We start from the raw sequence: 14,887 nt of genomic DNA, 5'->3' as shown, positions 1-14,887 counted from the left end.
GGGGTTGGGTGGGGTGGGGGTGGGTTAATAGAATCTATTACTACTCCAAGTCATCAGGAAACTGTGCTACTTGAGGCAACCTGGAAGACTTCCCCCCAGTGCATTTTAAACTGACATGAAGTTTCATCCTCATTTGATTATTGTTCTTCTTTGTTATTCAGAGACCTTAATATGTGGTCCACAATGTTAAAGCCCCCAATTGAATGAGTTTGTCAAATGTTCAATCAGGGTGAACTGTATTGTTTCTTTATAAAAATATCCAGCTGGCTGGCTACAAGTTAAAACTTTGAAATTAAAAGGGAAAAAAACGTTTGTAGCAAAAAATTAAAAGAAAATAAATAAATGAGAAGTTCCTTCATGGGTTCTATCTTTGTGGTTGTCTTCACTGGCTGTTGATATTATAAAGTGATCTTGTGTCAAAACTTGCAGGAACACAATGACAAGGCCTCAATGAACTGGTAAAGCACCCCACCCCCCAAATGAACGGTTAAAACCCCCAATTGCTTGTAATCTGCTGCCTACCATCGGTTTTGCAATTCTGATTTCAAGATACATGTTAGAAATTTGGCAATCATTTTTTGGAGCGGCCAATTGTTTAGATCTTCATAATTATAATTTTTCCTGTTCATCAGTTTTGAATCTTGATTTTGATTCTCAGGTTTTTTATTCATTACCCCCAATCTATTAATGTAGGTTGTCTTGTTACATTAAAACAGGATGCATGTGTGTGTTTCTTTCTCAAAGAATCTAAAAAAAAAATATTTGTTTGAAAGACTATAATTAATGTAGCTCTCATCCATCCAAAAAATGATCCATTTGGTGTATATAATCATCAAATTTTTCTAATTCTGAGTCTACAGATCTTTCATTGGGTCCTTAAATCTAAGACCTAGGTTAGATAAAACCAAAGGTGCTGATACAAAGAAAACTACAGTTACGTCCAATTCTTCTCTTCTCTAAACTATGAAGTAAACTAATCAGTGAGCCAAGGGAAATGAAAATATTAACTACAGAAGTATACTCTGAGAAGTGAATTTTACACCATGATACCAAATATAAAATCATTGAACCAAGAGACTATGAAGCAACCTGTAACAACTTCAGGTCTAGTCCAGGCATAAATGTTTAACGAGTTCTATCTGACCTAATTAACTGTCGGAATTCCTATTTGAATTGTTTAATTTTGATTAATTTGCATATTTCATGGGCAAATGTTTGTCCTCAGGTTTTTACCTAAAAAATATTCACGACTAGGGATAGAATTGGGCATTTTGTTCATATGGTGGTCATATTGTGTGATCTCAGTAAATGCGACTATACATATATATATTTGTATATTGAACTAGATCATGTGAGAATCTTAAATGGACTACTATCAGTTGTATCAGAAATATGATTCTCCCTAGGAGTAACTATCGATCCCCAAACCTGAGGGGTCCTATCATTGCAGTTGGGCATCATGGGTTTTGATGTACCAACGGTTGATGCCTCTCGGGCTATATATCAGCACATTGAATTCATGGTGTTCATTTGTGAACAAAAGAAACGTCCAATGTTGAATCCACTAATCCACTTCCTATATAGGGTGAGTATTAAGAGCATAGTTATCAAGGCAAGAAGGAGATCAAAGCATGTAGGGAGGTGAAAAAACAAGACAACGCCTTGTCACCTCGGCGACCAAGTATGATCAAGAGAGATAATGTCCAATCATAATTGGACAAAATTTTGAGCCCACTGGCATGCTTTGTAAATAGTTTACAACAGAATTTAAAATATCATTAATATTAATAATTATTATCCATTATTTTGGTGTCCAATAGAAGTTCAGATTCTATGCATAAGAAATTGTGATGGACTAGGGTGGTAGCAGTAAGTATTTCCATGCTCGTAGGTCCATAACACAACTTTCCTAGAGGAGGGACTTGATTGTATAAAATCTACATCTTTTGAGGCATATGTTTTATCCATTTTGTGTCCTTGAATGCAAATATCTTAACAAGGAATTAGAGATCTCGCTAGTAAGGGAAATTTAGGTAGACTACCTAACCAATCAGAGCATAGTAGGGCTTTTAGCAACTAACTCTGTTATAGAGATAAGAGGTTTATAAGGGGAGAAGAAGCCCACCCATACACTACTCATTCTCTCTCCCTTCTACCATTTGGTTCTCCTCCAAAAATTGTGGGATATTTTCTCTCTTCCCTTTTGGTTCCTTCTCCTAGATTTTTTAACCCAATGCCTTGGAGAAGATAGTCTCCTCCATAGTTTAGGCGAAAGGAGTTGCTGCAGAGATAATTTGTTGTGATCCATACCATTGCTGGGTTGGAAAGGAGTTGAGTTCCCTAGGAGGTATTGTACTTGTGACACAACAAATAACTTTACCCCTCTCCATGTGTTGGATTATTGAATACTCTAATCATGCATGAAGAGTGATCATACATTTTATCAAAAAAGAAATCGATATTAGGCATTATTCAATCAACATTAACAAGTTACTACAATTCTATGCATTTTCTTTGAGGTTTAGAGTCAGCCCATGCCAATAGAGAATTCCTACAACAAAAACTCAGCCATATCCCAATTAAATGAGGTTAGCTATATGAATCCTTGCCCTCCAATCAGCTCTACTCAATGCCATACATTATACAAAGCCCAAGCTATGCACGTTTTTCTTCGCCACTTTCCCCAAAATCATTGTAGGTCTACCCCTAGATCTTTTAACTCCTTCAATCTGAATCAAATCATTCCTCCGTACTGGAACATCTAAAGGTCTCCATTGTACATGGTCATGCCACATCAAACGACTTCCTCACAACTTATCATGTATCGGAACTACTCCCAAATCAGCTTTAATTTTATCATTCATTACTTTATCCTTCATAGTTTTACCAAAAATCCAATTCAACATCCTCATCTCAGCTACACTGAGTTTATCTATATGATGTTTATTAACTCTACAACATTCCACGCCATACATTATAGCTGATCATATGACTATCTAACTCAACATCATCGTCTCATCTAAAGGAATGTATCAATCACACCACTCCGGAAGCACTTCTCCACTTCATACATCCTATTTAATTATATGTCACATAATCCTCTATTTTTCTTTTTCCATTTATGATTGAGCCTAGATACCTAAAAAATCACCTTTGTGAGATCTCCCTCTCATCAATTTTCACCACTCATCATCCGTCCTTTTAATGTAACACTTCCATTTTCGTCTCACTTATCTTAAAACCTTTTGTTTCCAAGGTTGATCTCCATAATTCCAACTTGATGATGAATGAAATCATGTTGAAACAACAACAAAATCCCATCTCACATTTCACATATCATCATTCACTACAATAAGAGATATCATGGTGGTCCAATTTCTCCTCTCCATGCCCCAAAACAAATCATCAACTGAATTTCTAATTTCATATACATACGTGGACAGAAAGATAAAGACGGAGGAATATAAGTTTCTACCAGCATACGCAAATGAGGTGAAGGGCTAACTGTCGAAGATAGTATTCTGGGTAGGAATTGACCTAGTTTCAATCACTAAAACGCAACAATCCAATCTTCGTCTTAATTTTTACAATTTCTCTTTCACATAAAAATGGGAAACAAAAAAAAAAAAAGTGTGATCATGGGAACCCAAACTCAGGCAGTGTTCTGCAACCATCTTATGTGGAGGGGAAGAATACAATGCTTATTAAAATTTAAGCCGGAAAATAGAGATGCAAAAATTAAGAAACAGGTGATTGCTATTGTGATCTTTCAAGTTACCTTTAATAAGGTCAAAGAAGTTCGTACCCGAAAAAGGAAACTGGACTGATCTTCTTCTTCTTCTTCTTCTTCTTCACCCTGATGCGAGAATGAGAGAGATTGCTTACTCCCGATTCAAGATGAGAATATTCAAAGAGAAAGAGAGAGCTATTGTGTTGCGCGGTGAGACGGCTGAAGGCGAGCTGGGAAGGTTGCAAGTTTGGCCCTATACGTCCGAACCCGATTTGGTCCACCCTGAGCTAAATAAGACCCTGGGCTAAGATTTCTGACACTAAGTAAAGGTTAAGGATGAAAATCTTTGGCCCTAATGAAAGAAGATAATGGTGCCCATCAATTCAAAGAAAAGAGGTTCACCTAGGGCTCATTTGTTTAGAGGGGAGTTGAGAATGAAAATGTTGTTAATATGAAATCCACATGTTAGTGGGGTGAAAAACAGAAAAGTAAATATGAGGTAAAGTGAGGAATTTCCCACCTCAGCAACATTTGGTTGGAGGAAAGAGATGGAGAGACAGAGAGAAGGAAAGAGAGAGAGGTAAAAAGTGAAATGATTTTTGTTCTGTTCGAAAAGGAAAGGGTGGAAATCAATTGGGTTAAAAGAATGAAATCGAATTAAGTAGAAGAGATCCAGGTTAATAGAGATGAAATGAAGCAGTTGATGCTTTGTCATTGGATCTCTCCTCTCCACGTGTCGCACACATAAGTAGAGATGGACAAGAGTTGGATGATGTGAGAGTTGGAGAGGATCCGAATCCGAATAGTTGGCACTCTATATGAGCCACGTGGATAAGTGATGGTAAGTTGCCCCAATTCAAAAAAAAAAAAAAAAAAAAAAAAAAAAAAAAAACCTCTAGAGAAACTCATAGCATGTAACAAATTCTGCTATTCCATAGTAGAAGTAGTCACAAGTTTGTTTCTTAGATTTCAAAGAAATCATCTCATCAACAAATAGAAAAACATATTAAGATTTGGACTTTCTACTATTGCGGCATCTTATATTAGTTATTCATCTTAGAATAACTAATATATCTATCTAATATAGGGGTGTCAAATGGTCAGTTCAGTCCAATTTCAATTAGGTTGAATCGAACCCTTGAGGAACTTCAATTTTTGTCGACTTCGATTTTGGTTCAAGTTTGATTTATTTTGATTTTGGTTTACAATGATTTGTTTTCATGCTTGAATCACAGTGAAATCTAACATTCATAATCTGTACTAAGAAAATATTAAGTAAAAACGCTTTAAACCATCTTTCCCAAGTCAAAACAAATAAACAACTAGAAATAGGAAATCGGTCTACTGTGTTCATGTTACAAATTGAAAGGGAAAAGATAACTGAGATTGAAATCTATAGATAAATAGGGTTCGTACTGAAATCTTTGATACAAATCAAATAGTTTTTTATTATTGTAAATGAAAGATAACTAATATTAAAACCATTGGATAACCAATTACTAAAAAAATAATCAATGGAAGCATTGTTATAATTTACAATCAATTTTCCTATTCATTGATTTGTAACAATTCTCCTTACAGCAAAAATATATTCTCATTAATATTGGAATCAGTGGATAATCAATGGCTCTTTTTTATCTATTTCATTTGGTTCGGTTTTGGTGTGGGTGTCGATAGGTTTGCTATGGTCTGGTTTACAATCGGTCTTATCATACCTCAGTCCAAAACCAACACAATAAGGATTGGTTTGGTTCATTCTAGGTTTTTCAATCGGTTTCGATCAATTTAATGGTTTGGGCTAGGTTTTGACACCCCTGGTCTAACATACCAACAATATAACTGATGTTTGGATGAATACAAGTCATGGCATACATAAGACTTTATACTGCGAAATAATAGAGAATGTAATAATTCATCTGCAATTGCTCCATATCGTTATTTGGGCAATGATTTAGGTTGAATTTATCTACTTTTGTTATAGGGGAATCAGTTAGGTTTGCAATGTATCATACTATATCTCTTCACAGCTTTATTATTATAGATTTTATGTGATAGTCCAAGTAATTGACGAGATTTATTATGAAATATTTCAATGTTGATAACAAAATAAGCTAATCCATAACCTTCGAAGTTCTTAGAGAAAAACAATTTTATTTCACTCAAGAGATAAAATTATTTGCTTGAACTTATTATAGTACTATCTTAAAGCTTGTTTAAAGTTTATATGTGAATTTTTTAAATTTATATATTAAATTTTCTTTTCCTTGTTTAGGATCCCTCATGAACAAATGCGAAAGAGACAACAACATGGTTTAATCTAATATACCATTGTCTAAAAGCTTGTTAAGTCTATATATGGATTTCTTAAGTCTGCACACTTGATTTTCATTTGTTGTCAAAATAGAAGCTTAAACATAACATATATTTGTATAAGACTTGAAATTGCAATTTTGTTGAAGGCCTATTAAAATGTAAAATACCCAATGGTACAAGACACAGCCAAGTGGTCAACCATTTAGAGAACCAACAAATTTCGTAAAGCCTCATGAAATCAAAGTTCGCTTAAAAAAAAAAAAATGAAATAAAAAACATAATATGTTGTGCGCTGCTATTGAAAAATGTCTCCTCTTTTTTTTTTCGTTTTTTTGTAAAAGATTAGAGGACATATAGTTCATGATTTGTCCTACATGTATTCACCGATGATGCTATTATATAGTTCATAGTTGGACATCTTGCTGCTTCTTTGTGGTGGAAGGTTGTAGAGCCTAAGAGGTCATTACTCTTTGAAAATGTAACAAAATATAGAAGTGACCATGCTCCCTTTGTAGGTTGTAGAATAAGAAGAAGTAGCTTATGTTCTGAGAATCAGACTCCATTTATATTCTATCCCATGTTGTTTGCCAGCTTCATGCTTGCCAAAATTCATTCCGCCTCAACTGCCTCTCTTTAAGTAGCTGTAGTAGAATTTGTGTTGATGAACCTAAACTTGCCTTGAAAGAGAATTCCATACGTTCGTCATGAAACTGAGGTAAAAAGATTAGTTGTACTAATAAAAACCAAAATTTAGTATGACAAAAAAGATGTATAAAAACCTGTATTCAAGCTGACTAGACCATCTGTGTTGAGTAAGATAGACTCATTTGAGCACATGGGATATAAATTAAGACGAGGAACTCAATTGTTAGACTTTTTATTTTTTGGTAGAAAATTGTTAGACTTATGTAGGCACATTGAAGATGTCTTTTAGACCAGCCTAAAATGGTCCATCTAGCATTCTTATAAGTAAAATAAATAAAAGTGAAATTTGTTGTTGTAAAAGACCCAAGGAGGCAAGGATAAGATCGATGGGTGGGTGCCTATATTGCCATGGTTTAATTTGCCAACAAGTCAACTTTCAGACCTAAATTCAACTATTTACCTTCCCATCATATGATACACTCCCTTATATATGTCCACGGATTTTCTCTTAATAATCTATTGTTTTTTTGATGCCATGTTCTACCAAATGAGCAATTAGGAATTTAGGATAGGGATTAAACTTGACATCATGAACATTTACCCAAAAAAATAAACATTGTGAACAATCGAACCTAGAAGACGATTATTTGCTTCCTTTGCCAGTAGAGCATAGGTTCGTTGTAGGTCACAGGCTCAACTCTTGTCTTCACTTTGTGCCATGAGATACTTTATTCCACTATTTTCCCCTCCCCTCTCTCTTTCATGTAGTTGTAACTCGGGGTGTCAATCCTGAGCCCCACGGATAGGCCCAACAGAGCTCAACTAGCTTAAAGCCCAACCTGAACCTGCCCGTTTAATAAACGGGCAGGGCTTAAAGGGGCGTTCACGGTGCAGGCCATTAGCCCATTGGGTGCTCGACCGGCCCGACTCACTTAAGAAGTCTGCTAGAACCAACTCATTTAGCCCAACCCCCTTAAAAAAATGCCTAAATACCTATTTTACCACTAATACTACAAAATATGAGTAAATAATATATAAGACTAAAATATCCGCATTCTAAATTGGACATTCAATTGTTAAAAAGAGTGTAATTCTTGCAACTTAGATTACATTTTAAAGACATGATTCCCTTTGATATATATATATATATATATATAGGGGAAATGACAGGTATGCTAGCGTAGTTCCTAGGAATTAGGAATGCTTGCGGCATTTTGACCGTAGGATTTGATCAACATGAATTGAACCATTGGATGGAGAGAAGATAAGCAAATTTTCAATGCACGGTTGCAACACCTTTACTCTCTCTCTCTCTCTCTCTCTCTCTCTCTCTCCTCGTCGAAAAAAATAATTCATTCACCGGATCCAACCAGAGAAAGCAAAGTAGTTGGCACTGCCGCTGTTGTGGCAGCGGTACTATCTAGTAACTGACAGCAACTGCGGCTATGGCGGAAGCGACGACGGAAAGTCAGCTAAGCACAAGACGCTTTCTCACGATCATGTTCATCTTACTTGTACGGATTCCGACAAGAAGATCGATTCCATGGCGGTCATCTATCCAGACGCGGTGACCCATCCCGACGGTGTCATTCACGGGATCGAACGGCTATTAATCCCCCAATCCGTTCAAGACGATTTCAACCGCCAGAGAAATCTCCAACAGACTTCTGCGGTGAAGCCAGAAGGAGCACTGGCTGTCAACCCCAGAACGTACCGGCTCAAGAAACCAACACCACCAAAGCCAGCAGGTTCACCGCCTGTGCTGCCGATAAATGATGCAATGGCTTCAGGCCCGTCACTAGCTCCGGCACCAGCACCAGGCCCCGACGGTCCTCACCACAAGTTCGACGGAGAATCCCAAGTTAAGGACTTCATCCACACTCTCTTGCATTACGGCGGATACAACGAGCTAGCCGACATTCTGGTCAACCTCACGTCCTTAGCGTCAGAAATGGGAAAATTAGTGTCTGAAGGTTACGTCTTAACAGTATTGGCTCCTAACGACAATGCCATAGCGAAGCTGATGACGGACCAGCTGAGCGAACCTGGTGCTCCATAACAGATCGTCTACTACCATCTCATTCCAGAGTATCAGACGGAAGAGAGTATGTACAATGCTGTGAGGAGGTTCGGTAAGATCAAGTACGATACTTTACGAGTACCCCACAAGGTTGTGGCGGAGGAAGCAGATGGGTCTATGAAATTTGGACAGGGAGATAAATCGGCTTGTCTGTTCGATCCTGACATCTACATTGACGGTCGAATTTTTGTACAGGGCATCGATGGCGTGTTGTTCCCTATTGAGGAGAAGACGAAATCGGTACAGCACAGTTCTACCACCGCAACCACCACCACCAAGGCAACTGTGAAGCCCAGGAGAGGCACGTCTTAGTTTCTCTATCTTATTCTCTCTATTCTGTTTGTTTTAGTTCTTACACTTGAAATCGAAGTAGTGTTCCTGTAGTACTAGTTGTTTTCATTTTGCAACATTGGTGAAAGGAATAGAGAGAGTCAGATTCCGGCGAAGGGATCCTGGAACTGCTGCCGCTGCTGCTGCCGCTGCCACCGCTGTTGATGCCGCTGCCGCTGCAGTTGCTGCTGATGTTCAAGCTACACTTTGCAAATCGATAAAAGAAAGGAAAAAAAAAACCCAACTTCGCTTTCTCCGACTGGTTCCAATAAACTTTTTTCGACGAGAAGAGAGAGAAAGAGAGAGAGTAAAGGTGTTGCAACCGTAAATTGAAAAATTGTATATCTTCTCTCCATCCAATGGTTCAATTCATGTTGATCAAATCCTACGGTCAAAATGCTACTAGCATTCCTAATTCCTAAGTACTATGCTAGCATACCTATCCCTCTCCCATATATATATATATATATATAATTCCATTGGATCTTGCTAAATGGGACATTCGATTGTTAAAGACATGATTCCCTTAGTTCCGGAATCGGGAATGTTATTCTCTAGTAGTTTTAAAACCAACAGTTTAATCACTTTAAATAAGGATTTTAGGGTAGGCACGTTTATAGCCCATTTAGAATTAAATAGATCCATAATCTGTTTAAGGCCCGTATAAGGCTCGTTTAAGGTAGCCCGATTAAAGCCCGACATGAACTGACCCAATTATAAATCGTACTATGCCCCCCAAATCTAGACCCGTTTAAGTAAACGGGCGAGGCCCATTTAAGTAAATGGGCGTTCACGGTGCAAGGATTTCACATCGCCAGGCCCGATTAGGCTCGACCGATTGACACCCCTAATTGTAACGTCTTATTGGGTTCATGCCTCATTAGTGCTTGTTAGTACTGTAAAAGTATTGCTTCCATATGGGGGCTTCAGCCTCGGGCTAGGTCATTACCATGGAGCACCCTTCTAAAAAAAAATAAAAAATCTCATTGGGCAGTTAAATACAATAAAATAAAAGGCACCTTGGAGTAAATTGTTAAATAGTTTTACAATAAAAAAAGGCACCTTGGACCATGGAATCAAGTATCTGTATCGGATCAGTATCGGTTGAGACCGATCCTGATACCTGGTTCTGAGATGGGTATCGGTATCGTCCTGGGTATCGCTCCGGATCGGCCAATCCAACCCTATCCCTTAAAAAAATATTTTTTAAAACTTAGACTCATAAAAGAAGAGACAAAGAGAGAGAGAGAGAGAGAGAGAGAGAGAGAGAGAGATTGCAGCGGCAGCCGACGGTTGCAGGGCAACGATGATTGCAGTGGCGCCGATGGTTGCAGAGGCGGCGACGATTGTAGTGGCGGCCAACGATTATTCAGGTGTTTCTGGATGGCCTCTCCAGCCCTCTATTTTCTTGCCTGTAGGCCCTCCACCTACAGTTGCAAATGCAGAGCTGGTTGCCATCCAATCAACTCTTCAAGAGAACGAGAGGGTTGTGGAAAGGTTGCAGAAGCAGGAGGAAAATATGGTACAAGAAGTAACACAAAGAGCCAAAGAACTCCATGATAAAGAGTTCAAGCTACCCTACCAGAAGCCTCTGCCTTGTTTAGCCGAGAAAGATGCTTGCTTGGAATGTTACAAGGAAAATGTGAAGGATCCTCTTAAATGTGCCCTAGTTGTGAAATCATTTGTAGACTCTGCTCACAAAGAGAGGCAGCAGGTGAGCTCAGCACTTGATTGATTAGTGGACTTGGGGAATTTTAATCTTACTGGGAGCTGATCCATTTTCATTTTACTTCCCTGAACGTGATCCAATAGCAGTTTGAGGAAGATTGAGAGTTGTCTCTTGCCAATAATGTTCTTCACAATCTTGTTCTTAATCATGTATCTTCATGTTGTTAGATTTTCTTAAATTTTTTTTTTCACCCATCCTAGCCGATACCATGAACGATCTGGGATAACTGTACGATTTTCGATCCTTTCCGATACAGATCCGTATCGTATCGATTTTGACTATGACCGATACCGATACCGATACTAAAACCTTGCCTTGGACTGTTGGAGTAGATTGTTACATAGTTATATATAACATGCATTTTTCTTTACCAAAAACACCCACACATGCCCCACTGTCAAGATTCCTTGGCCCAGTAGTCCCGTCAGATTTTACTTTGCTTTAAAAACGGAACCGGAAATTTTATTTTCCCGAACACTTCACCATAAGGCATACGATAGCAGAGAATCAGAGATTCGAGAACAAGATAGCGTTGAAGCATCGGCAAAGTAACATATAAATACACTAAAAAAGCTTACAGAGACTCGTGTTCGGTGCTTCAATGGCGGAGAAAACTCAACCTGTTCGCGTTCTGTACTGTCCAGTGTGTAGTCTTCCCGCAGAATACTGTGAATTTGGTCCGGATTTCGAGAAATGCAAGCCTTGGTTGATTGAAAACGCCCCTGACCTATATCCCGATCTCATCAAAGGTAAAACCCTTATTTTTTTATTGGTTTTGAACTTTTGGAAATCCTAAATCTCGATCTTCGCTATCCTAATGGTGTTCGTCTTATACTTTTCGATGAGTTTGTTTATTCTTTTATTTAAATTTTGATAATTTCAGAAGCAAATGAGAAGGAAGCTAACAAGGTTTCCGAACAGCTTCAATCGGTTGGAATTTCTTCCGCCGGTTCTGATGGTTCCGCTCCTGCTCCCTCTGGTACTCCTTATTATATCTCTTTTATTTATGTATTCCCTTATTTAGTTTTGTTTCCTACCAAATTCACTTGATATTTACAGCCTTCTGGGTGCCTATGTTTGATTTCACCTTTTTTTTCGATCTCTAAAACTCTATTGAAGATTTGATTAACTTAATATTTGAATGCTAAAATGGCATGCTAACACCTTCTTCTCTTTTGATTAGGAGGCACGTCAACCTCTAAGAAAGAAGAAGTAAAACGTCTTCCTGGTGGAAAGATAAAGAAGAAGGTAAGAGCCTGGATATTTTCTTCAACGTATGAATAATAATAAAATTTTAATCTCTTGGTATAACATATTCCCCTTGTTGTATATATAAATTTCAAGAATGTTTCTTGGCATGATATCTTGCCCAACGTCTATGATGGTACTCTGCCTTTTTCTTTTCTAAAGGTTATTTTTTTGGGGGGTGGGGGGTGTGGGGTGGGGGCGGGGGTTGGAGGGTTAGATTGGGCAAAACTAAAGGAGCTTAAGGGCACATTCATATGATTTGAGAAAAAGGGATAGTCCTACCGGACATGGTCTTGCTAATTAGTTTGGACTCTTGTCCTATGAAAAGCATGAAAAATGAGAATGTTTGATGGAAAATATGGAACTCAGGCAAGTCTCCAGCAATATGTTACTTCCATTATAATTGACTGGTTGTTGGCAATTGAGGAGTTTGAAGGAGTGGAATAGAGGTTTTGAAGGCAATGGTCTTTGAAATAACCTAGAGGGGGGTGAATAGGTTATGCTAGTGAAATTTAAATCTTTTTGAATTATTAACCCCAAGTGTGATTGTGAATGAAAATGCAGAATAAATAAATAGATTACAATCACACAACACCAAGATTTATAGTGGTTTGATTCAACCTGAGTCTAGTCCACTCATTCCAAGATCCTCTTGCAAGGTATTCCATTAGCTCTTCCCTTTCAGTACAGTAGGTAGGGAAGAAAAACTTTACACAATCTTTTAAGGAGAAGAGTATCTGTAAATCCCCTTCACAGGTAGAGATGCATCTTTACAATCTCCTTTAAGGTAGAGAGACACTTTACAATCTCCTTTAAGGATAAGAGGATCCTTACACAAGCCTAAGTACAATCTAGGACTTAATGTAAAAACAGATAAATAAGAGAAGTGGAATAAATAGAGGATTACCTCCGGTGTAGTGTAAATGAAATGTGCAATGATAATATAATGATTGCACCTTTGTAAATCTTCACTAAGCCTTGTCTTGACCAATGAAAGTGTGGAAGACTTTTGATAAGGACTTGAGCTTTACTTGTGATAGAATGATGAACACAAGCTCAAGTAATGGAGAATGCTTTTGACTTTGAATGCTCTCAAAATAATGCTCAAATGATTGGAATTATTTGATATTTAATTGAGAGCATTAGTGGTATTTATAGGTGAGATTAGGTGGTCATTTTAGGCAGTAAATCTCACTCAAACGATCATATTTTGGGTCCACCGGTCGGCCGCCATTGGTAGTCGGTCTACTGCCAAGAGCCATTGGGGCAAAAACTAGCCATTGGAGCTAGTTTTACCACATCCGGACGGGCACCGGTCTACCAGGGCTTTCATCAGGTTGACCACCCGCAGGCTCGGTCAGTGCCGGTCAAACGCCCGTAGGCTCACTCTCTGTTTTGACAGATTTCTGTCATATTGACCAGTCGTCAGTGTTTCGGACGTAAATTTTCGGTCCAACCTCAGATTGACCTGATTCCAGTTGCGTTGGAACCGTGACTCGATTTCCTACAATTTTCATGAGGGTCCATCTCCTAATACTAACTTTTAGATTACTCAAAATACCCTTGAGTCAGGTCAATTGGAAAAATCACAAGGACATATTTTTCCAAATATGTTCTTAACCACTTTGAGACTTTCCATACTTGGTCAAGGTATGTTCTATGGTCATTATAGTATGATGCAATGCATATGCATGAGGTGAGTGCACGTATAAATGGAAGATACAAATTACAGTGATAAAGACTAATCTATCCTAAGGTCTTCACTTGAATCTTCCACTCCTTGGCACTTTGTCTTCACTTGCAATTCTTTGTCTTGATCCTATAAAGTCTGATACCATCTGATACCTTATTCAAGTATTGATACCAACTTGTTGATACTCCTCATTTGATGACTTCAATATTTATTTCTTCATTTCATTCATTAAATTCGATCTTTGATATGAAGTCTCTACAAAACAATACTTGAAGGCAAATTGTGAAATACCTTCATATGTTTGTTATCATCAAAACCACCTACAGGAGTGTGGGTAGGTCCCTAACAGTCTTGGCATTGGATGATTTATAGAGAATGTTTATATGTTTAGCTAAACTGGATGGTATAAGGCGTGAAAATTACTTGACCTACATTGATTAAATATTTTATTTGTCAGCTAAATAATTTAGTGTTGATGTGAGGTTGGGACTAATAGGTAGTTGAGCAGGTATTTGGTCATACAGGAGTTGTTTATCAACATGGAGAATATGGGTTTAAGTTGGAAATAGGTAGTTTGGGGGTAAGGGAGGGTTTGTGGTTGGTTGGTTAGTGGATTCTAGTTTATAGTTCTCGGACTGATGGAAAACTTAAAGCAGGATTAGGATTTTGTCCCAGGAATGAATATGGACCCTGTGGAAGAGGAAATTTTGTTTTGCAGCTCATTGTATGAAGTTTATTGGGGGGTTTGAGGGGTTTTAAAGTTTTCTTTAGTTGTCAAGAGATCAGAAAGGGTTTGCGATTGCAGGGAGTTATGGAGATGACTAGAGTGTGAAGGTTTAAGGGTTTAGGAACTAGGTTAATAAAACAAACGTTCTTTGGTTATACAATGGAAGTTTGTAAAGTAAAACACCTATAAGAACTATAACAAACCTCGTGAGGAGATCTTTTTCTTCTCTCCTTGCTCATTTGACCAGTTATTCATCTTTTTCTTTGATAAAGGAAAAGAAAATACATGGACGCTCCCATTGTATGGGCATGTTTGCTAGTGTTCAGCATGTGTGAACATGGCTAGAAAATGAGAAAAGGTGTGCCCTTGCCATATATCTCATTTTTTTTTTT

General features: G+C 37.9%; 3 protein-coding genes and 1 pseudogene across 4 annotated transcripts in view; 3 read left to right on the top strand and 1 right to left on the bottom strand.

Annotated features, from left to right (window-relative positions):
* Positions 1-4,152, bottom strand: part of LOC122058680 — a 5,625-nt gene extending 1,473 nt beyond the window's left edge. The window contains exon 1 of one of the 2 annotated variants that reach the window (XM_042621337.1): positions 3,779-4,152. The gene's annotated coding sequence lies outside the window, so the exon portion shown is untranslated. The remainder of the gene's footprint in view (positions 1-3,778) is intronic. The other variant, XM_042621347.1, reaches the window with a different exon arrangement.
* On the top strand, positions 3,868-9,080 carry LOC122065642 (annotated as a pseudogene).
* Positions 9,081-10,404: 1,324 nt separating this feature from the next.
* On the top strand, positions 10,405-10,833 carry LOC122065631. The gene has a single exon (XM_042629456.1). It carries the CDS (start codon positions 10,405-10,407, stop codon positions 10,831-10,833), a length of 429 nt encoding a protein of 142 aa, XP_042485390.1.
* A 385-nt stretch (positions 10,834-11,218) lies between these two features.
* The window catches only part of LOC122090659 (translation machinery-associated protein 22-like), an 11,977-nt gene continuing 8,308 nt past the window's right edge, over positions 11,219-14,887 (top strand). Inside the window, exons 1-3 of the mRNA XM_042660310.1 lie at positions 11,219-11,576; positions 11,711-11,806; positions 12,011-12,075. Of these exons, the coding sequence (XP_042516244.1) occupies positions 11,429-11,576; positions 11,711-11,806; positions 12,011-12,075 (309 nt within the window). The 5' untranslated portion in view covers positions 11,219-11,428. The remainder of the gene's footprint in view (positions 11,577-11,710; positions 11,807-12,010; positions 12,076-14,887) is intronic.

Source organism: Macadamia integrifolia, chromosome 2 (assembly GCF_013358625.1).
Source record: "Macadamia integrifolia cultivar HAES 741 chromosome 2, SCU_Mint_v3, whole genome shotgun sequence".
Lineage (NCBI taxonomy): Eukaryota > Viridiplantae > Streptophyta > Magnoliopsida > Proteales > Proteaceae > Macadamia > Macadamia integrifolia.
This window is presented reverse-complemented; position numbering and strand designations above follow the sequence as displayed.

Coding starts and splice junctions, on each gene's coding strand:
- LOC122065631 (XM_042629456.1), top strand. CDS start 10,405: ATGATTGCAGTGGCGCCGATGGTTGCAGAGGCGGCGACGATTGTAGTG.